This window comes from Wyeomyia smithii, chromosome 3 (genome assembly GCF_029784165.1).
Source record: "Wyeomyia smithii strain HCP4-BCI-WySm-NY-G18 chromosome 3, ASM2978416v1, whole genome shotgun sequence".
Classification (NCBI taxonomy): Eukaryota; Metazoa; Arthropoda; class Insecta; order Diptera; family Culicidae; genus Wyeomyia; species Wyeomyia smithii.
Window position 1 is genome coordinate 78,306,847 of NC_073696.1, and position 24,971 is coordinate 78,331,817.

At 38.9% G+C, this 24,971-nt stretch overlaps 2 protein-coding genes across 7 annotated transcripts in view; one reads left to right on the top strand and one right to left on the bottom strand.

Moving 5' to 3' along the window:
• Positions 1–24,971, top strand: part of LOC129726901 (uncharacterized) — a 157,777-nt gene that overhangs the window by 129,607 nt on the left and 3,199 nt on the right. The gene's annotated exons all lie outside the window — the stretch shown is intronic.
• Positions 20,431–24,971, bottom strand: part of LOC129726899 (serine proteinase stubble) — a 134,787-nt gene continuing 130,246 nt past the window's right edge. For all 6 annotated transcript variants that reach the window (XM_055684114.1, XM_055684117.1, XM_055684119.1 and 3 more), the window contains 2 exons: positions 21,822–21,977; positions 20,431–21,760 (listed from right to left, as the gene is read on the bottom strand). In XM_055684114.1, coding sequence (XP_055540089.1) covers positions 21,600–21,760; positions 21,822–21,977 — 317 coding nt within the window. In that variant the 3' untranslated portion in view covers positions 20,431–21,599. The remainder of the gene's footprint in view (positions 21,761–21,821; positions 21,978–24,971) is intronic.

A 24,971-nucleotide genomic window follows, 5' to 3' on the forward strand; every position in this document is an offset into this window, starting at 1 on the left:
AAAAACCGTGAACTTTGTACATTACTGATTCGATCTTGCAACGAAAAAGTCACTTATCATAATTTTACTGCCAGTTTCCCGCCTCCGGTAGTTCAGTTGGTGGCAGTTTAGCATGCATTGCTAATGCATAAAGTTAGCGTTCCTGCCTCGCCCGGTCGTTATCTTGTGGTGGGTGATAATGGTGTGAAGTTTTCGAGACTCGAAAATGCAAATATCCAACGAAATGAACCAGAGCAAATATCAACAACGCACCGAAGCTCGAGCATTTGAGCGCAAAGTGAGTACAACACAAACCTCCCCCGTCTTTTTCTCGGACCACCGCAAACGCTGCATTTTGACATTCTTCGGTGGTATTAAGTAAGTGGAGTTATTTTCCCCTCGTCGTGTTCATCGGAGACGAGAAAGTTTTTGTTTGCTGTAAAAAATTTTAGTTGATAGTATCGTCTGTTGGAAATTTTGTGGAAAGTTGTGTTTGCAATCGATTAGGAGTAGACGTGAGATCATGTTACAAAACAACTTTCACACCAAAGTTTATGTGGATCTAGCTTTTTACATAATTTTCACTTGAATTTCGGACACGCTTGCGTTCAAGTCACATTAGAGTTTTTTTTTGTTTACACAACAAAATTAAAAACTCTACTATTAGCGAATTAACAAAAATTCTAAGAAAGAAAACCAGGAGACGAAATATATGAAAAATATGGAATAAATATGACTTATGGAAAATAAAAAGGTGAAAGTAAAGGTTACAAGAGAAAAAAAGTGCTGGCTGGAACGGGGTATAGAATAGGAATATGGGAAAGAAAAACAAAGAAAACGGTGGCTGACATGTAGAAGGAAAGTTGGAAAAAGAAATAAAATTAAAAAACATTTATTTTACTCTTCTCGTAAAGTAACGCAATTTGTATTTTTGGTCACTCAATACACCATTTTATTAGAGAAAAATTAATGCGAAAACCACTTGGCAAATTCAAATGCATTCATTTTGATACACAAATGTATCAATTGAAAAAGCGAAAGTCTATGTCAATTGGATAATAAGATTCAAAAATTGGATGTCAAACCCATTCACTGAGCAAGTAGGTTAATTAAATTATTCAATTTGCAATGATTATTTTAGGACACTAGAAGAAAAGAAAGGCTTTCTCTTTTTTTGATGATATGTGCGGCATGAGGCCACCTATTTCCATTTTACTATTGCGATTCAAGCGCAACAACGCAATAAAATACATGCTCTTTACGTTATCTACGACATTGCATTGAACCATATCCGCCGGAACGATATTTAAAATTGCATAAACATGTAAATTAAAGTGCTTATGCACACCGGAATAAAGTCAACGACCTTCCGATCCACCCGAACTGCTTATATCACGGATCACGGCATCATCATCCTCATCATCATCATTACTTTTAGCATCATATAATAATATTGTTTGTACGTGATGTCATGAAATGAGACACACAGCCAATTTGGACGCAAAAATTTCGTATTGGCCATATCGGTTTATTCAGAGATCGAATTCGGGCGGACACAGACAGGACGGACGATCCCGACAAGCGCGCATGGAGGCCATTATTTTATATTATTATTATACATGTTGTTATTACCGTGCCGGAGTGTGATGGCAATATCGCGTTCAAATTTTCTTCCTCATCCGCCAAAGGCAATTTGTTTGATCTGGAGTTAACATTATCGCAGCATATAATGTTAACATCAATATAAATCTAAACCAATTTGCGATGCGTGACGGGTCGGGTCAATTATCGTACGGCAATAGACTGCGGTTTTGCTGGTTGCGCAGCGTATGCCCAACAGTTCGCGGTTTGGAGTTCGCATTTTTTCGGAATTCAGTAATGAGGGTTAATTTTATATTACTGAATAAAATCCTGAATAATGACATGCCAATTCTTATGAATATTCTATATGAATATAATTTTGTGGCATATTTCGGATTCTATTGCTGACGTTATTATTATCAAACATTAATATTCAAACCAATCGGCTAATGTTTTGATCAGAAGTGAACAAAAAACATCTACTGCAAAATTTTCAACCGCATTACTGAGCCGGCACATTGGTTTTTATTGTGGGAGCTTCAACCACGGTTTTTTTTCAGCAGTTAAACAATAACGTAATAACATCACACTTTCATCAGCGCTTTATAATCAATGCATCACTAGCGCAGAGGCTAATCATCCTTTCATTTTCAATTAATATGTGACTTCATGCTGATTTTGTTTTATTTATTTTGAAGAGAAAAGTGTTGATATTATGTCCAGCGATGATAGATATTTAGGAACAGCTGCTCGACAACCAAAAGTGATGATAAGAAAAGAACAAGACCATCGCTGCCTGAGCTTACAAGTATAAAGGCCTTTCGAAATATAATTTCAAATCTAATTTCAAAGGCAATCAAGAAACGGTCAGATCTAATACTAGAATCAGCTTGGAAACTGATTAGCAATACGCTTCCTTAGTTTAGATTAAAACTGACTAACGGTTACTGTTTTCATACAGAGTGTCAAAAACAAAGTAACGATTATGTGTCGAAACGAACAGCTACAAAGGGACCTTCTCATAAGTTGGAAACAATTTTTCTTATGCATAATTCGAGGTTAAAAGCGATGCAGAGAAATAATATTTCACATTTTTTTGGACATGAAAAAAAATTACAAAAAGGAAAACAAGGTGGCGAAAGATGGCGGCTTCTGCTGGATTAGCGTGCATGATTACAAAATAACTGTTTAATTTTTTTTTCTTCATCTATAATTTATTTTACACGGCACAAATACAATTTAATGTTTAACGGCGCCAATTATATCTGGTAGCTTACTTTCTAAAGTATCTTAATAACTAAAAGCAAATTTTTTATCCTCGCTGCCGACTACGAGCTGAAACTAAATCTAACTTAAAGCTAGAATGTTTTGCATTAAAAGCACTGATTTGTTGTTTGATGGTTTTCTATCGCCATAGGTAAGCAGCCTATTGAATATGTTCCGCTGCTGAGCCAAGATATTACGGACTGGCATATTGGGTTGTCTCCCTCGGGACCTGAGTGTATCGTGCGGGTCTAGTTGCTGTTTCCGGATCCGGATCTTAACGTGTTCTTGTCGTTTGGTTGGATGTAGGCGGAAGGGAATAGGATTAAACTAGGGCGTGGAAGGATTTCAGGAAAACGTATATAAGGGACATGTAGGATAGGTCACGGCTCGCCAAGACATCACGAACAGAAACAACCGGCTGCCTACTTTCGGCCTGCAGGGAAGCTATTAATTTAGACCTGGCGTCACGGTGTACAGGGCATGACCAAACCACATGCTCTATGTCGTGATAACCTTCACCACAGGCACAGATACCACTTTCCCCGAGCCCAACACGACGGAGATGCGCGTCAAATCTATAGTGATTGGACATGAGCCGGGACATCACGCAAATGAAATCCCGACCTACATCCAACCCCTTGAACCACGGGTTCGTCGACACCTTGGGGATTATGGAATGTAACCACCTTCCCAGTTCCCCTCTGGTCCAAGCATTTTGCCAACTGATGATCGTATTCTGATGTACAAGTGCAAAAAGTTCATTAAAGGCAATTGGTCTTTCATAAATATCACCGTTTGTTGCGCCCACCTTAGCCAAAGAGTCCGCTTTCTCATTGCCCGGTATCGAGCAGTGAGAAGGGACCCACGCTGAGGTAATCTGAAACGATTTTTCGGATAAAGCACTCAGATGTTCCCGTATTTTCCCCAGGAAATACGGAGAGTGCTTAACATCTTTCATCGATCGGAGAGCCTCAATGGAACTGAGATTGTCCGTAAATATGAAATAATGGTCCTTGGGCATTTTTTCGATAATCCCTAGGGACTGAATTGCAGCTAATTCTGCGACGTAAACAGAAGCAGGATTATCGAGTTTATGGGAGACGGTTAAATTGTTATTGAAAATACCGAAGCCAGTGGACCCATCAAGAAGTGATCCGTCAGTGTAGAACATATTGTTGCAGTTGATGTTTCGATATTTATTGGAAAAATTTTTAGGGGTCTGCTGCACGCGTAAATGATCCGGGATTCCACGAGTTTCTTCTATCATGGATGTATCGAAAAACACAGTAGAATCAGAAGTATTTGAACACGATTTGGAATATTCGAAGAAGGGTTAATATTTTGGGACATGTGATTGAAATACAATGTCATAAAACGGGTTTGAGAATTAAGTTCGATTAACCCTTCAAAATTTTCAATCACGGGACGGTTCAAGACCTCACATTTGATAAGAATACGAGAAGACAGGCTCCAGAAGCGGTTTTTCAATGGTAGTACTCCTGCTAAGACCTCTAAACTCATCGTATGGGTCGACTGCATGCAACCTAATCCAGTTTGATCAGATGTGTGTTTGCTGCGGAGCGGAAGCAGAAACACCCGTATTCAATAACAGACAATATCGTTGTTTGGTAGAGCCTTATAAGGTCTCCTGGGTGGGCTCCCCAGCATTGTCCGGTTATTGTATGAAGAAAATTCTCTCTTTGTTGACATTTTTCCATCAGATACCTCACGTGACAACCCCAGGTGCCTTTAGAGTCGAACCAGACACCAAGATATTTGTGTACCAAAACCTGAGAAATCGTTTTACCCATTAATTGTGTTTGAAGCTGAGCAGGTTCATGTTTCCTAGAAAAAACAACTATCTCAGTCTTCTCCGGAGAGAATTCGATACCTAGCTGTAAAGCCCAAGCAGACAAATTGTCCAAGGTATCTTGCAATGGTCCTTGCAAATCGGCAGTTTTGGCTCCTGTAACAGAGATTACACTGTCGTCTGCAAGTTGTCTTAACGTGCATGAATTTGCCAGACATTCGTCGATGTCATTTACATAAAAGTTGTAAAGAAGGGGGCTTAAACATGAGCCCTGGGGAAGACCCATGTAGCTAATGCGAAAAGTTGCCAAATCGCCGCGCGTAAAATGCATGTGCTTTTCGGACAACAAATTGTGCAAAAAATTGTTTAAAATTGGAGAAAATCCTTGTCGGTGAAGTTTGCCCGAAAGAATGTCAATAGAAACGGAATCAAAAGCCCCCTTAATGTCCAAGAACGCAGACGCCATTTGTTCTTTGCGAGCATACGCCAGCTGAATATCTGTTGAAAGCAGCGCAAGAAAATCATTCGTCCCTTTGGCACGGCGGAAGCCAAATTGAGTATCCGAAAGTAGGCCATTTGATTCGACCCAATGGTCTAAACGACGGAGTATCATTTTTTCCATCAATTTCCGGATACAGGATAGCATTGCAATCGGCCTATAAGAGTTGTGATCAGAAGCTGGTTTCCCTGGTTTTTGGATGGCGATCACCTTCACTTGCCTCCAATCCTGCGGTACAATGTTTTGCTCCAGGAACTTATTGAACAAGTTCAACAAGCGCCTCTTGGCATTGCCGGGTAGATTCTTCAACAAGTAGAATTTGATTCTATCTAACCCAGGCGCGTTATTGTTACAGGACAGGAGGGCAACTGGAAATTCGGCCATCGTAAAAGGTGATTCTATCGCGTCGTGGCCCGGAGACGCATCGCGAACAATGTTTTGCTCAGGAGCAGAGTCCGGACATACTTTCCTGGCAAAATCAAATATCCACCGACTTGAAGACTCCTCGCTTTCGTTGACCGTTACGCGATTCCGCATTCTTTGGGCTGTGTTCCAAAGAGTGCTCATCGATGTCTCCCTCGACGTCTCGTTCACGAACCGACGCCAATATCCGCGTTTCTTTGCTTTAGCCAAACTTTTAAGCTTGGTATCAAGCTCCGAATACCGTAAATAGTCGCCAGGTATACCTCCCTTCTGGTAGGCCAAAAACGCGTCGGATCTTTGCGTGTAGACATCGGAGCACTTTTGGTCCCACCACGGAGTGGGAGGCCGTTCTTTAATCGTTACGCCGGGATATTTCTTCGTTTGGGCTTGCAACGCGGCGTCGAGAATCAAGCCCGCGAGGAGGTTGTATTCTTCAAGTGGTGGATGATGTTGAATCGAATCGACCGCTTTTGAAATCATTTCCTCGTATAACTTCCAATCGACATTCCGTGTGAGGTCATACGGAATGTCAACTACCGTCGCTACCGTGAGGATCGAGGATTACTTTCCATGTGCAATCCAACCGTAGCGACGTCGAACAAAAGGATAGATCCAAAGCGCTTGGGCGCGCTGGAGGTTTCGGGATACGTGTCATTTCACCGTTGTTCAAAATGCAGTCCCCCCACGATTATGGATCACTTAAGAAGATGTATGGATTCAAAAAATCATTTCTGACCAATTCTATTGTTTGTAAGTAATCGCTAAATGTTTTCAGTCACAGAAATATGTAATCTTTCACATCATTGAGTATTTGTTTCCATATTTTGTGAATATTTCTCAGAAAGTATATTTATTTCATAACTCACCAAATACACAATTATGGATCACTTTTGAGAGCGGTTCTAATTATGAAACAATTCGCATCATATTATGGATCAGCATAATGAAAACAGCTTTTGGAAACGAATTTATTCAATAAACCTCATTCAAATTATGTAATGTGAAGAAATAACATATTTCAAATCGTATTAAAGATCCCGCATGGCCTGGCCACATTTTATGTGGCTTTTGAGGTTGCAGTTAGATCGAGAGTCCAGGTCTGTCGCTTCCGAAGATAGCAATGAACCATTGTATACGGTACATCATAACAGTTTCCCGCTTTACGTAGCTTTCCTGTCCCTCGTGCCTTGGAAATAATCAAGCCAGCGAGGAGGTTGTATTCTTCAAGTGGTGGATGATGTTGAATCGAATCGACCGCTTTTGAAATCATTTCCTCGTATAACTTCCAATCGACATTCCGTGTGAGGTCATACGGAATGTCAACTACCGTCGCTACCGTGAGGATCGAGGATTACTTTCCATGTGCAATCCAACCGTAGCGACGTCGAACAAAAGGATAGATCCAAAGCGCTTGGGCGCGCTGGAGGTTTCGGGATACGTGTCATTTCACCGTTGTTCAAAATGCAGTCCCCCCACGATTATGGATCACTTAAGAAGATGTATGGATTCAAAAAATCATTTCTGACCAATTCTATTGTTTGTAAGTAATCGCTAAATGTTTTCAGTCACAGAAATATGTAATCTTTCACATCATTGAGTATTTGTTTCCATATTTTGTGAATATTTCTCAGAAAGTATATTTATTTCATAACTCACCAAATACACAATTATGGATCACTTTTGAGAGCGGTTCTAATTATGAAACAATTCGCATCATATTATGGATCAGCATAATGAAAACAGCTTTTGGAAACGAATTTATTCAATAAACCTCATTCAAATTATGTAATGTGAAGAAATAACATATTTCAAATCGTATTAAAGATCCCGCATGGCCTGGCCACATTTTATGTGGCTTTTGAGGTTGCAGTTAGATCGAGAGTCCAGGTCTGTCGCTTCCGAAGATAGCAATGAACCATTGTATACGGTACATCATAACAGTTTCCCGCTTTACGTAGCTTTCCTGTCCCTCGTGCCTTGGAAATAATCAAGCCCGCGAGGAGGTTGTATTCTTCAAGTGGTGGATGATGTTGAATCGAATCGACCGCTTTTGAAATCATTTCCTCGTATAACTTCCAATCGACATTCCGTGTGAGGTCATACGGAATGTCAACTGGTCGCATGCGAGTTGAACCGTTAGTAATTGAAATAAGAATAGGCAGATGGTCGCTACCGTGAGGATCGAGGATTACTTTCCATGTGCAATCCAACCGTAGCGACGTCGAACATAAGGATAGATCCAAAGCGCTTGGGCGCGCTGGAGGTTTCGGGATACGTGTCATTTCACCGTTGTTCAAAATGCAGTCCCCCCACGATTATGGATCACCTAAGAAGATGTATGGATTCAAAAAATCATTTCTGACCAATTCTATTGTTTGTAATATGTAATCTTTCACATCATTGAGTATTTGTTTCCATATTTTGTGAATATTTCTCAGAAAGTATGTTTATTTCATAACTCACCAAATACACAATTATGGATCACTTTTGAGAGCGGTTCTAATTATGAAACAATTCGCATCATATTATGGATCAGCATAATGAAAACAGCTTTTGGAAACGAATTTATTCAATAAACCTCATTCAAATTATGTAATGTGAAGAAATAACATATTTCAAATCGTATTAAAGATCCCGCATGGCCTGGCCACATTTTATGTGACTTTTGAGGTTGCAGTTAGATCGAGAGTCCAGGTCTGTCGCTTCCGAAGATAGCAATGAACCATTGTATACGGTACATCATAACAGTTTCCCGCTTTACGTAGCTTTCCTGTCCCTCGTGCCTTGGAAATAATATTTTTCAAAGGCTCAGCACTGTTTAGCTTCCGTTTAGAGCTCAATAGAAGTTGAGAGGGTGTTGTAATTGGTAAAAATCACTTTTGAATCGGAGTGATCCATATTTATAGAGAACTATCTTGTCTCGGTCCTTATTATGGAACACTTAGAAAATAACTAGTTTTTACAGAAAAATCGTTATCAACCATCAACATTTCGATGAATCGTGAAGAACTTAGCTTGATCTTTGTGTATGAGTTATTTTTTGCACTAGAATTAGCGATAATATCACATATGAACCTTATGAATGATGAGCTTGCTACTTACGCTGATTGAGAAAAACGACAAATATTTTGATAGATTCTGGAAGACAATATTTCACGCTTATACGAAACACATCAATCTAGGAATAAAAACGATGTTTTCTGTGTTCAAAGCTAGCAAATATGGCATATTTTACTGCAAAAATGTTACATGCCTTCGAACCGTTAGTTTAACTGAGTTAAATAACATGAGACACAAAAGTGATCCGTAATTGTGGGAGTTCCATAATTGTGGGGGAAGTGTAGTCATGTCGAAGTCATCGCAAAGGTTATAGATTAAAGAGGAGCGGTTATCATTGTAGGGGGAACCCCAAGCCACACCATGAGAGTTGAAGTCTCCCAAAATCAAACGTGGCGAGGGAAGAAGTTCTATTAAATCAAAGAGCAGCCGTTGCCCAACCTGTGCTCTGGGAGGAATATATATTGAGGCAATACAAAGCTCTTTACCTTGTATTGTCATTTGACATGCGACAACTTCGATGCCTGGAATCGAGGGGAGGTTAATACGATAGAAAGAATAGCACTTTTTAATCCCTAAAAGTACTCCTCCATATGGGGTGTCTCGATAGGGGCGAATAATATTAAAATCATGGAAGTTGAGATCAATATTTGAAGAAAGCCAAGTTTCACAAAGGGAAAATGCATCGCATTTGTTTCTATTAATCAAAACTTTAAACGAATCAATTTTTGGTAAAATACTTCTACAATTCCACTGTAAGACAGAGATAGAATCCTTCATATACGAAGATGAATTAGGCATCGAAGGATACAATCGCTGCAAGGAGGGGCCATTGGGCAGTCAACTGCTTCAAAAATGATCTAACTGTCGGGAGGAATGCTGTAAGAAATTTTTTTATTGGATCGGGTACATTGAAAGTTTCAAAGATCCAGTCCACAATGTCCGAAAATTTCACTAATCCAGAGTTTGTTTCATCAACTGGAAGTGCAAAAGGAACAATTGGGGTTTTAGATGTTCCTGGCAGTGCTGGGAACTCCTTCTGGGACTTTAAATTTGCAAGCCCAGGAGGAGTTTGCTTCGGTTTTTCCGCAGCACTGTTTGGTTTGTTTGTAACTTTCATTTCACTTTGGGAAATCTTAGGACCTTTTCTGGGAAGTTTAGGAGAGGAAATATTTTTCCTCTTTCTAGACGCCCCAGGATTGGCATAAGTTGTTCCCGCTGGTGAATCGTCAGAATCGGTTTCATCAGAGGACAACAGATCAAAGGGGTTCGATGTTATGGTAGAAGTGGTCACGGTCTTCTTCAGCATCTCAGCGTAAGATCGCTTTGATTTTATCTCTGCGCTGCATGTACACCGCACATGTCGAGAGCTCATGCTGACTCTCCCCACAGTGAATGCATTTTTCAGCATTTTTACTGCAGGAATCATCCGCATGATTCTCCCCATACTTGCCACAACGTGCCTTATTGCAGCAGTAGGCGGCGGTGTGGCCTAACTGCTTACAATTCAGGCAGTTCATGACGCGAGGCACATATAATCACACAGGGAGACGAACCCGGTGGATCGAGACGTGGCTTGGTAGTGCTGACCCGGCGAACGTAACTCGAAACGAGTCTGACGGAGTGTATACTGTTTTGCCACCGATGATCGATGCTGACCGCAATTGCTTGCAGTCGAGCACCTTTACATCGGGACAGGTTTTGTTCTTAAAGCACCCTTTGGCACTTTTCAATATACACTCGACGGACAGACTCGAATCGGTTATGACACCGTCGATCTCCACGTCTCGTGCGGGTATGTAAACGCGATACTCGCGTGTGAAGAGCTCAGAGCAGGCTATATCGTTGGCCTCTTTCAGGTTACTGACCACGACACGGAGCTTGTTAGGCCGGACCTTGGAAATTTCGGTCACGCCCTTGTGCTCCTTCGTCAGGTCCTTAGAAATCTGCAAGAGGTTCAACTATTTCGATTTCGGTCCCGCCTTTGGCCGAAAATAGAAAGTATAGCTGCCCTGGGCTCCGTCTGGGTAAAGCCTGGGGCGATAGGGGACTGAAGAATGAACAGGGAAGGGGGTAACAGAAGGGTCAGGGTCAGAGGGGTTCGGGGATGGTGGCGCGGGAGGCGAGGGATCTACATCCATCCCGCTAAATCTAGTGCACTAGCGCCGACAAGAGCACGTACCTTTTTACTTCTCCCTTCCAGTAAGGTTGGTTGTCCGATCGTTCGGAGTTGCAGCCGTTACAGCCAGCAGCACCAATACAGCAGCACCAAACAGCCACCAGCAGCGAGCCAGGTGTGAGATCACTCCACACAGCGATACAACTCACTGTCAACTGATGGCTTCTTCTTTTTCCTCTTTTGTGTCTCGTCCACTGCTGTAGCACAATGCAGCCAGCAGCCAAATCGGCTTACGCACCAGCTGGCAGTCACGATGCGAAACAGTTGCACAAAGGCGCGACCTTGAACCCGGATTTATTTCACTCGACCAGGCAAACAATGCCAACACTTGTTCACACGTCTTTTGTTTTATATTCTATCGGAGCGATCACCAAACACGTCCGATACTGATGCGTGTTCGGCACAGAATGAAACTGCTTAATACTAGAAATAGATTTATACAAAATAACGCTCTAATAAATTTTCGCTTCTCTGAATCTTTGAAACTGAACATCGCACAGTGAAACACTTAGAACATCAAACCTGATTATAATTATTTAAAAAAAAATGTTTGCACTGAAAACGTATCATATTGTGATAATAAAAACTAATGAGTGGATTTGGATAATTTTTTGCATGGAGTAACCCACCTTAAAGTGATGGATGACATTTTTTATAATGAAATTTAAATTTAGTCATAGTCGGGACAAATTAATCCACATACTTGAATTTATCATGAATCGACTTTTCAGTACACATTTAAGTCGTTTGGCAAAGTATCGTTTGGGTAACCAAGGCTACAACTATCCAAGAAGCGAAAAAATAAGTATTTCTTGATTATTTTCACATAGCGATAAAACACGAAACCGGAAGCATCCGGAAGGTTTTTTTTTTCACCATTATAACCAAAAATATTAGCACCTTCACGTAATGTAAGCCGTTCAACCGGATTTTGCCGGAGATATAACTTATCTCATTTTGACTTATAACTCTTTTGTTAACTTATAAAAACAAATATTTTGGGTTTTATTATATTGATTTTGACAATCATCTGGGTATTTTGAGAGACTAGCATACATGCTAAGTACACATTAAACAGAAATTTTCTGTTCGATTAACAATCTCCATCGTTGTTTAATTCAAAAATCACTTGTTTATCTTCGGAACGTTATATTTTAGCTCACGGTATCAAAGCGTCATTATCATGCACAAAAAACTGTTGAATTGCGGTCGGTTCAAACCTCTCGTTAAGACCGTAAACATAACTTTTGGATGTTGATGAGCTGTCAAGTGATCAAGCATACATCACACTTTAAAATGTAACACTACAATACAAAGTTGATTTACTTTGAATTTTTCACTTTTGATCAGGTTTTACGTATTTACTCCTATGTGCATCGGACGAAATTTGTTCCTTTTTAAATGCTTAATGCTGAGGTTAGCAGGAAATTATACACAGTCCAAACCGGAAAATTGTCTCTTTCAAAATGGTTTACCTTGCATTTTTTGCCAAAACTGTTGTGCACTTCATAGCGAACTAACAATGCGCTTGCAGAAAGCTTCTTGTTTAGACGCTATTTTGAACAGAACTGGGGATACATAAAAAAAAAAAAAACAAAATATATTGGCAATCATGAATTGACAAAAAGGAAAAAGCCCTTTTTTGTCCAATACTCTGACTGGTCTTCCACTACCTTCCTGGCGGATTATAGTTGAGGTTCGCAGGAAGCCATACGTAATAGAAAGAGGAAGATTTTCGCTTTCAAAATGGTTTACCATGAACTTTTTGCAAATTGTTGTGCAGTTCATAGCGAACTGTACAATGCACTTGCGGAATGCTCTTTGTTTGAACGCTATTTTGAACCGAACTGAGCATGCATAAGCAAAACAAAAAATGGAAAAATTCCAAATTTTCAGGCATCACCCGGCAGCTAAAGATCCGCACAAACGCAGAAAGTTATAATTTGATTATGCGAACTATTGTACTGTTGGAAGTTTTGAGGCCATAGCCAAACTTTTAACGTAGAGCATACAACAACAAAAATAATGAGAATAGATTCGGAAACCATATGTTTGTTTATTTCGTCAATCGATGTAGACTACAATTTATCATATTACTAATACATACGTTGATCCCAAACTAATGTGTTCTAGCCCGTAACGTGCTTTTCAATGCGTTTCGGAACATGGTTACGTATAGAAAGTTACCGTTATGTTGTGCTGAAATAAAATAGAAGAATTTATATGAAACTAATTCACGACATATCAATAGTTGTTGTTGTGCTGCTTTCTGCGGCTGAAAACATGAATTGGGTTGTTTACCTATATACTATTTTTATAATACCTGAAAGAGCTGCATTTTCTAGGCAAAACGTGATTTAAAAAAAATTCTATCGTTGTTCTTCGATTTTCAAATCACGAATTAAAACTCCTCGAAATCTGCTTGAAATCGCTACAATGACAGCTCGCCCATATACCAACTGACAATGATATTTTTTTTTAAATCACGTTTTTCTCATAAAGTTACACTCTTTTAGATGATATATAAAAATCAGAAATCCGTGAATAGCTAAGCAACCCAATTGGAATAAGTTATTACATTATTGCAGCGCTTGCTCAGACATGTCGCTCCTTCTTACAACTATTCGCCGCATATGATCGTTTATGTTGTTAAACGAGATGCGACGATTTACAGGTCGAGCGAATCATAAAAACCTACACGGCTACACACGTTTGCACGTATATTTAAGGAAAATATCACTTAAAACTTTGAACATCCTCATTAATAATGTACTACTCGAATATCACCACATCACAAAATCGGAACAATATTTTTTACTTATCTTACTAAATCTATTGAAATTGTAACATATTCGAGCGACTCCACAGCTTCCAACAACTACTAATACAAAACACACTAGGTTTAGCAAAAAAAAAAACAGGTGGAAAACCCTTGAAATGCAAACTTTTACTAATTATGAATTTCCTTATTTGCAGAGCCTGTATATTACTGCGTAGATTTGCACTGATACATTGGAAAAAAAAAATTCGCTATAAGCAGACAATTCACACGTGCCGACGTTAACCGTGCTGCCGGCACTCCTCACCGTTGACAGAATATTATACCTAACTAATTGTGAATGCACTCCTTAGATTTTATTAACATTCGATTTCGGATCAAAAAAATAACATATCAAGTGTCAATATGCAACATACAATAGTGTCGTGTGGCACCTCCTGCTATTTGCTTCCATCCGACACGAACGAAATTTCGTCCCCTAGTCGCACAGGTACAATATGCAACACGCAACAGCGTAATAAACTGTTGCGTGGCTGAGAGTTCTGCACCTCCTGCTATTTGCTTCCATCTGAAGCGAAAAAAAAAAACATAAAAATGCTTGTAGTTCCAAGTCGCGACATGATACGAGTTATATTGTTGCGAGTGTGAGAACTCTATCGGTCCTTTTTCGTTGGTTGCCAACACAAAATTAGGATTATTTTTCGCACATTCATATTACATACGGGATAAAATCTTTTTGCGTCTCACGAAACTGGAAGGCGTCAAAACTTAACAAAAGTTGAACCACTTATAAATAATAACGAAAGGGTTGTGTCCACTACAGGTTAATAAATGAAAGGTCATTATAGGTTAATTTACCCTGAAAGCAGTTTGCAATTTTTTTCTATATTGATTTAACACTGCGACATATTCATATTGTTGGCAGTATCACTATGGGAGAAAGTGACATGCTCATTATTTATATTTTTGCTTGTGTTTAAGTTTTCGTTCGTAACCTCGTTCCTTGATAGTGCCACGTGGGTTTGTTCAGGAGAGTTTTGTGGAGTCTATCTGAAAAACTTATTTTGAACAAAAAAAAAAAAAAAAAAAACAATGAGATGACCTTTTTTTAAAATACCTTTTTGTTTTCAAAAAAACAAAAAAGCTTTTTTTTGGTGTAAGATCTCAATTTTAATTTCATTTAATCTATGAAAGTTCAAACACTTTCACAAAGTCATCTTTTCTTTATCTCTCAGTTACTTTTCTTTATCTCTAAATTGTGCATAGTTGCTCAGAGTGGTAAGACCTACACATTCACAAAGTTTCATTGAATTTTGATAAAGTGCTGCCAACATCTGGTCGAGTTCGCGCGAAATCCTTCACTACTTTTGCTCAAATTCAGCACAGCAAATGTGTGAATTGCGTTTCGCAACATTTGAACAATGAATACACTGACATAGACTTAAACCAGATTTTTTATCAAATACAAAAAAATTGTGATGTTTTAAAAAACTTCGCTTTCAAGCGGACAGTCAGAAACTCAAAAAATCATGGTTCATTATCGGTTCATATGAACGGGTCTTGAGATGTTCGCTCATCTCTGACGACACCGTCATTTACCGAAACAGCTATTAGCATTCAGCATTAGTTATAAGCATTAGTTACCAAAGTTACGTGGAACCGAATGCCGCATGAATAAAACCAATTGAGTATAAGTTAAAAGCAAAATGGTTTTACCAAACATAATGTTCATTTTTGTTATGCTTTGGAATTAAGCTTATATATGGATATCGACAATTCATAGATTATTTTGCGAAAGTTGGTTAGCTAGAGTTGGTTAGACATGCAAAATCGATGAATTTGAATAGATGGCATTCCTGGGTGTAGTCAGTGGTGATTTTCGCTTCGATGAGTGCGTCTCGAGCTGCCCGACAGATCAGACGTATTTTCGGTTGCTTGTGGACTGGTCTTTGACTGCCTATAGCTTCAAAGTTTATGTTTTGTCAGTGTGTCTTTTAAAGATTACCTGGAAGTTAACTTACATCAGTCTTTCTCAAGACTACCTATTTCTTTCTTTCTCAATACTTGCAATTTGATATTATTTTTGAGCTTTTTTCGTATCACCTGAAATGGCAGGACGAAAAAAGAAACCGCGCATCGCTACGGGGAGGAAAAGAGAGGCATCTCTTTCTGAAACTAGCTTATGCAGTGAAAATTTATATGATATTCTGCCTGAGCAAGAAGCCGGCGAAATTGAAATGTTCGAAAGTAAAACTATTCAAAGTGAAATTTCCTTAAAAAAGGAGAAAGTTCCACCTATTGTGGTAACTATTGCTTCTGAATTTAATATTTTTAAAAGAGAACTTTCTACGTTTCTCTCCGACGTCAAAGTTACTTATCAAATTGGCCGAAGAGGCGAATGCCGTTTACTGGCCCAAACATTGAAAGATTGGAATCGTCTTATTCAGTATTTAACTGAAAAGATGTATAATTTTTTTACATATGATACGAAGAGCGCCAAGCCGTTCAAGGTCGTATTGAAAGGTCTCACCAACGATCAAACCGTTGATGAGATCAAAATTACTTTGACAGAATTACTTGGTATAGCCCCTACCCAAGTAATTCTGATGAAACAAAAATCACGAGGCGAAAACAGTCAGCGAACTGGAATTTCCCTTGTAAATTATTTAATTCATTTTAACCGCAGTGAGATTAATAACTTAAAATTTTTTGAAAAAGCACATGCTTTATATAACGTGCGTGTAAAATGGGAATTATATCGAAAGTTTGGCGGAGGTGAAAAGCATATCACCCAATGCCGTGTTTGCCAACGTTATGGCCATGGTTCAAAGTTTTGTAACATGGACCAAAAATGCCTCATTTGTGGAGACTCTTCTCACAAAAAGGACACATGTCCTGTGAAAGAGAGTAAAAATTTTCGCTGTGCGAATTGTAACGGCAACCATATGTCGAATTTTTATCAATGCCCAGCTCGTTTAGCAATTGTTAAGGCAAGGCACACAGGTAGTTCGAACATTATACCGCCTAGTGTTGGTAGTTCGAAAATGACCGTTAATATGGGTAAGCAAAACACGCTAGAAAATAATTGTACACCTATCACTCCAGCTAATATTGCTGCCGAAAATATTTTTTCTAATGTCAACTGCCTGGGGCCTATTACGGCAGGTAAACTTTCTTTTTTGCAACAGGCAACGTTCGATCTTATGAACGCCATGTTGCAGGCAAAATCAATGTTTGAAGCCATTCAAATAGGCACAAATTTTACTATTAAAATTGTTTCTAATTTAAAATTTAGCAATGATTTTAAATAAACCAATCAAAATTTTGAACTGGAATGCTCGCTCATTGAAGGCCAATGAGAATGAGCTTTTTAATTTTTTAACAGTAAATAATGTGCATATTGCAATTATTACTGAAACATTTTTAAAACCTAACATTAAATAAAAAAATGATCCCAATTACGTGGTTCATAGATATGATGGGATTCAGGGTTCCGGCGGTGGAGTTGCAATTGTTATTCATCGCCGAATCAAACATCGTGCTCTTCCCCATCTTGAGACGAAAGTTATTGAAACTTTGGGAATTGAAGTTCAAACTGAACTTGGAATTTTATTTATTGCCGCAGCATATTTACCATTTCAATGCACACGCGAGCACAAAAATTATTTTAAAGGTGATGTACAAAAACTCACCAGAAATCGTTCGAAATTTTTTATAATCGGCGATTTTAACGCTAAATATGTTCATGGAATAATTCTCAAAGTAATTCCAATGGCAAAATTTTATTCAATGATTGTTCTTCAGGATACTATTCTATTTCGACTCCGAATAGTCCTACATGCTTTTCTTCTGTAAGAAACCCATCAACAATTGATTTGGTGCTAACAGATCAAAGTCATGTATGTAGTGATTTTATCACACATGCTGACTTTGATTCTGATCATCTTCCAATAACTTTTTCTTTATCACATGAATCAGTTTTAAACCCTATTAGCTCTGTTTTTAATTATAACAAGGCTAATTGGGAAAGATACAAAACTCATAGTGAGAGAAATTTCAATAATGAGCTTGATTTGCAAAACGAAGTGAATATTGATTCCGCTTTGGAAGCATTAAAATGTGCAATTGTTGATGCCAGGAATTATGCTGTTCCAAAGGCTCAAGTGAAATTTGATTCACCAATAATTGACGAAAATCTTCAACTTCTAATTCGTTTGAAAAGACGTCAATATCAACGTTCTCGTGACCCTGTTTTTAAAACTATTTATAAAGATTTACAGAAAGAGATTAAACATAGATTTACTCTTCTGAGAAATCAAAATTTTGAAACTAAAGTTGAAAAATTCAAACCATATTCAAAACCATTTTGGAAGCTGTCGAAGATTCTTAAGAAACCTTCAAAGCCTATTCCAGATTTGAAAGATGGTGAACGTTTTCTTGTATTCAATCAACAAAAGGCTCAAAGACTTGCTCAGCAGTTTGAGAGTGTTCATAACTCAAATTTGAATTTTGTGAGTCCAATTGAAAATGAAGGCACACGTCAATTTGATTTAATTTCTTCCCAGATTTTTTTCCCTGCAGAAATGATTGAAACTAACTTGAATGAGATTAAATCAATTATTAAAAATTTCAAAAATATGAAAGCACCTGATGACGATGGGATCTTTAATATATTAATCAAAAATCTCCCTGAAAGCACAATGGAATTTTTAGTGAAAATTTTCAATTGCTGCTTCAAAATTGCATATTTTCCCAAATTATGGAAAAATGCAAAAATTACTCCAATTTTAAAACCGGATAAGAACACAGCTGAAGATTCAAGTAATCTACCAATCAGTTTGCTTTCTTCAATAAGTAAACTGTTTGAGAGAATTATTCTTAACAGAATGATGTCACACATTAACGAAAATTCAATTTTTGCAGATGAACAGTTTGGATTTCGCCATGGGCATTCCACTACTCATCAATTGCTCAGAGTTACTAATATGATACGAGCTAACAAATCTGAAGGTTATTCCACTGGAGCTGCTCTTTTAGACATAGAAAGAGCATTCGACAGTGTTTGGCATAAGGGTTTGATTGCGAAATTGCAAACTTTCAATTTTCCAATTTTCCTAATCAAAATTTTAAAAAATTATCTTACTGATCAAACTCTGCAGGTTTTCTATCAGAATTCAAAATCTGATAGATTTCCTGTCAGAGCAGGTGTACCTCAAGGTTCAGTCTTGGGTCCAGTCCTGTACAACATATTCACTTCAGATCTTCCTGATTTGCCTCCAGGATGCACAAAGTCATTGTTCTGCGATGACACAAGCATTTCCGTAAAAGGAAAAAGTCTTCGTGTCATATGCAGTCGATTGCAGAAAAGTTTAGATATTTTTTCTTTCTACTTGCAAAAGTGGAAAATCTCTCCCAATGCTTCTAAAACTCAAATGATAATTTTTCCGCATAAGCCTAGGGCTTCTTTCCTCAAGCCAAACAATAATCACGTTGTCAAGATGAATGGGGTTATTTTAAGTTGGTCTGACAAGGTTAAGTACTTAGGACTAATTTATGATAAAAAACTTATTTTCAAAGAGCACATTGGGAGTATACAAGCCAAGTGCATCAAATATACGAGATGTTTATATCCTCTCATCAACAGGAATTCTAAACTTTGTTCAAAGAACAAACTTTTGATTTACAAACAAATTTTTAGACCAGCAATGCTTTATGCTGTACCGATCTGGTCAAGTTGCTGTTCAACAAAGAAGAAAACGCTCCAAGGGATTCAGAATAAAATTCTAAAAATGATCTTGAAGCGTCCTCCTTGGTTTGGTACACTCGAATTACATAGACTTACTGGTGTTGAACCATTAGAAACTATGTCAAATAAAATTATTAACAATTTTCGACAAAAATCGTTGCAATCCTCAATTGCTACGATAAGCTCTCTTTATAGCCAATAAGTTAGCAAATAAGTTAGTTGTAAGCTTACGTCCCTTTTTCTGACAAGTAGGTTTAAATCCCTACGAATGATAAGTCCTAATTGCGAAAGCGAACAAATCCTAACAATTAAAATTACAAATTTCTAACAGTGTTGAGAAGTCACCATTTGTGATTGGACACACATACTTATTATTTACTAATATTTATCATAAATACTTAAGCTACTAACAAATCCCCCCCTTATAAAAAAAAAAAAAAAATTCGCTTCGTTAACACTCTTAGCCAACATTGAGGCGGAAAACGGAATAGTCGACAATTCGCCAATGTTATATTGTTTGCATATATCTCGGGCGATTTTATTAGTTTGCAATAACACAAAACATTGCATTTTGGTCTCTAGATCGACCATTACCATATTCAAATGAAGTTACAGTTTCAACTCAAAAAAAGTTTTTTTATTCGGTCCCCTGCAAACTCAGAACACATCTCCCGCGTAAAAAAAGACCTTATTGTACATATTTGGCATTTTCTCAGTTGGAAGGCAAGAAGAATGTGAATTATTGTACTAAATATTCATGATCCTGGTGGGTCGCCTTCTTGAGTATCGATAATACTGGTCGACGAAGGGAAAAAAATGTTGCCCCAAAGCTCTAAATAGTTGCCCCAAAAAGAATATAGCTTCTCAACCATTCCTGTGCAATTGCTCGCCGGGTTCGTCGCTTAAACGTTGGCTTATGGGAAATTTCATTTAAGTCTCTGAAAAAATCTCTTTACTAGTGGCACCAAAATTCACAGGAATGGTTGAAAAGCTATAACCTTTCATTTTTTCCAGTTTGAGCTCTAGGGAGAAATTTGTGTTTATCAGTGTAATTGTGAGAGAAAACCATCCAAGATGGAACACCAAATTGGCGATAAATAAATAAAATAGGTTATTCGCTTCACAAACAGCTGTTGTTTATTTTCAGTAAGCGTGTTTATAACAAAAGATTTCACTATTTGTCAATAAATATGACTTCGGACGTGCTAATTACAGTGTAATAATTAATTTCAAATCAAAAATATTTTCTTTTCTTGTGCAAATTGTACAATATTTTTAAATGTTTTCTCGTTCAAATCCTTAACAGATATATATTTACAAACAATGTTCAATCACACCCTGTCTGGCTCTGTTCTTTACTGTATTTGTGTGCAGTTGTTCTAAAAATAGTACGCTTCTTTTCCAATTCCTATCGCAATTCGAGCCAGACCTTGCACATCTCACCGAGGACGTCTTTTTACTGTGGAACGTGAAAATTCTGGTTCGAGATAAAATGCTAGATGATGTGTAATGTTTTAATTAAGTTTTATGAATATAAATAAATAAATAATTTCTTTATTTCCTAAAATCTAACACGTCGGCGAAATTTGTTTGTTGCTAAGATACCACAATCATTCGTTAGCGCTGCAGAAAAATATGTGATTCACATCCATTCACAACTATTTATCACAACTTAGAGAAGATTTTTAAAAACTAAATCATGCTCGCATTCGCGTTCACTCGCTCACACTTCTGATTGTTTTAAAACTTCAGCATATTTTACTCATTTTTTCACTAAAAATTCAAAAATAGTTTCCTTCTTGCTTGTGTTTTTCGTACACTGGTTCTGTGCTGTGAGTGACACCACACTCAATTAAAAACTTTTATGTTTAAAATAAATGTTTTTCCCTCGCCAATAAAACTACCTGTCTTCAATCACGGTATCGATCTATCGATGAAATGTACATTCTTGCAGCTACTTGGACGTGGACCGAGTATTGTGCCTTCAGGTGCCGATTCTATCGACAGATCAATGTGTGCAACTCTGTATGGTGGCACCCCTGCCAGATTAAAACGAATCAACAATGTAGACTCAGAGTCCTCAACTTTGCTCATCTCTTTTCTCTCTCTGTAAAGATGTACGGTCGCTAGCAGTCGCAATTTGGCTGCCTTCTGATCCTATCTATTTCGGTACTGCACCGAAGATCGTCGGAGACAGCCTGTTCCGGAAATGCACCTTAATATAGTCCTAGAGCTTGTACGTAGTATATCCCGCGTAGGGTTGGCATCCAATGTTAATTCTCAGAACTGCAGAATCTGATTGATCCAGTCCCTGAACTCCGATATCCTCGTGTACACGCCCGGTTGATTGGCCTCGGCACAACCGATACCCCAGGAGATGACACCGGCCAGCAGGAAGCGCTTGTCTTGCCGCTGGATCACCATCGGACCGCCGGAGTCTCCTGTGAAGAACAAGAAGTGTGAGAAAACTGTTGATTGTGTGAATGAAAATGTTAGTGTTACCTTCGCAAGAATCATATCCGCCCTTCTTCCATCCAGCACAGATAAATATGTGCGGTATATGTTCGATATAACCGGCACTTCGGTACATTGTTTCGCAGATTTTGTTCTCGATCACAGGAACGGTTACTTCTTGCAGGACACTTGGTAATGGACCATCTGTAATAAAGATTCTCAATGAGTTGAAGGGCTAAATCTCTTAAATTAGGTTCTCTAGAAATCTTCTCTGAACACTTCACTGATAATTTCAGAGCCGGGAATACGACTTAGAACTAAAAATGTGTCCGAAAGTGTAACCAGATTATGCCTGTCTTTCTACATCGGAATTGATACAAAACTTGCAGCTAAATTTAAGGATGATAGTCCTTCTATTCCCAAATTTTTGACTAATGCATCTCGATCTCACCGGAGTAAATCTATTCATACAAAGTAGGTGGACACATAAAGGGTAAACAGGCAAAACGCCCCAGATGCAGTATAGTATACCCCATGCAGAAGCTTCATATGCCCTACTACAGCTCAGTGCAATAGCGCTTCAAGTCTCAGAAGTAAACGCTAAAGCAATGGAACATATCAGCCCGACTAGCAAGGAGCCTCCCATGTGTTTTGTATACAGTCATCCCAGTATTATGGGTCAACCAGTATTATGGGCCAGTCTGCCGTTTGTATTGCTTTTTAACGTATGTCAATAACTTTTAATAGTCAAATTGAAGTTTGACTCTCACCAGCTGATAATTTGTTGTTGTTTTCACCACAGTCGCAAAAAGTCAGTCGTGAAAAATAAGGCTAGAGTGCGTGTAAAACATCGTTATTTTCATCAAAACGAAAAGAACTATAAATAATTACTACGTATTCATCGAATTATGAAGTATCCGCTCTGGATTTCGCATTTTCACTATTTTTATACGCTGCTAAATATTGGCCCATATTAACAGAAGTGCGGGATACAGTAGACACCCGGGCATATCTCACAATAGATCTACGATTCTGGTCGCAGTAAGGAAGTCCATACAGGAAAAAAAAAACCCCGGGTTGTTCAGGTCGGTCGTCCAGAAATGCTTAAATGATTGCCTCTTCCGGGATAAGTGGAAGAGACAGAGACCTTCTCCTTCTGTTGAATGCCGGGAAAACACTAGGTGACCCATCGACATATAGACCAATCGGTCTGCTAGATACAGCGGGTTAGGTGCTTGAGAGGATTATCCTCAACAGGCTGGTCTCTCAAGCAACCAGTTTGGTTTCCGCAGGGATACGGTGGATTCCATTGCCTCTGTCACTAAGACAGCAGAGATAGCACTCCAAAAAATCCTGGGAAACTACTTCCAGAATCGTATACTTGTTTACAACACAGACGAGGGTCGGAAATGCGTCCCAGTCACCGCAGAAGTACCGCAAGGTTGCATCCTGGGCCCGGTGCAGTGGAATGCTATGTATGTTGGTGTGTTGAAACTAAAGCTCCCTCCCGGAGTGGTGATTGTTGGCTTTGCGGACTTCATAACTCTGGCAGTGTATGGCGAGGTTATAAAAGAGGTCGAGTTGAAAGCTGTACTTTCAACTAAAATTGTAGAAGAATGGATGCGCTCTATGAAGCTGGAGCTAGCGTATCATAAGACGGAGATCATTTTGGTAAACAACCGTAAATCGGAGCAAGAGGTGGTGCCGGTGGATGCACTATAGCCTTAGAGCAGTCTTCGAAACGTAGTAGTAATGGTCGACGGCAAGCTCAAATTTGGGAGCTACGTTGACTACATCATACGAAGCAGTATGCGTCCAGGCTGACATGGTGTGCATAAGTATCATCGTCAAAGAAGATGAAAAATGCTTCGATGGGTGTGACGTTAGGGGTAAAAGGAACACCGAACTTCGTAACGATGAAGAGTAAAACAAACTCTTCCCTATGCCTTATTCATCTGTCTTGCAGTAGAAGCTCCGGATAACAGCTTTTTTAATTCGAATATGTACGAAGTGGAGTAGTTAATGGTCGAGTCCGCCCACGATTTTCATGAAGTTCGCTGTGAGATCGGGAAAAGGATTTGGAAGAAGAAAAAGCTGACAGACGAGTGAATGTCGTCTGCCCCATCTACAAAACGGGCGACAAACTGGAGTGCCGCAACTACCGCGGTATCCCGCTTATCAATGCCGCCTACGAAATACTCTCGTAGATCTTGTTCCGTGTTTGAATCATATTCAACCGGGAGTGGATGGGGTCAAAATGACTATCACTATCAAAGAAACGCTGGATATTCTTATAAACATTGACTTTCCTGACTCGACAGTGACCTGCGGGTCGAACGTTTAATAGCTATAGAGGCTAGTATCCAGACGAATGTCATCACGTGACTCCGTAATGCTCGTCGACTGTTCACGGAATTGTACACTAAGCTCTTCTGAGCCTATGAAGTTACCGTTCTATCAATCTTTTTGAAAAAATCGGACAGGGTCATCATGTCCGAATTCATCAGCCTTTTTCAGCCTTTTTCACTCTGGGACATATCCCGGCCACTTGGCGGAACGTTAAGGTGGTGTTTATAACAGAGCCAGGCAAAAAAAAATCATAACATGGCATCAACACTTTTTAAGTTGATGGAGAAAATTACGGACAACTACATCCGTTGACAAGCATATTGATTTTTATGCAGAGACTAACCCTTGCATAAAAATCAATATGTTTATCAACAGGGTAAACTACTGAAATCGCTTTGTCTAGTGAGAAAGATCGAGGAGTCGCTGAAATATAAAGAGACAGCGGTATGCGCTTTTCTTGATATTGAGGGAGCTTTCGATAACACGTTCTTACTATGAGCTGGATCCAAGCAATGCTTTCGAGCAGGAAGATCACAGCTGTATTGGGAAATACATCTGTCACAGTAGAGGCAGTGAGAGCGTGTCGTCAGGAAGGAGTTCTCTTCCCAGTGTTATGGCCACTGGTGGTAGACGTTCTCCTAACCAAGCTATCGCAGTTAGGCTAGGAAGTCATCGGTTATTCAGATGACGTAGCCCTAATTATTCGGGGGAAAATGTGACGCAACTCTCTCTAGTCTTATGCGAATAAGTCTAAACACCAGCTCTTAGTGATGTTCACAAGAAGGGCTGAGCATTAACCCCGCCGAAACAGTCATTATACCCTTTACAAACAAAGGATGTTCCCAATCA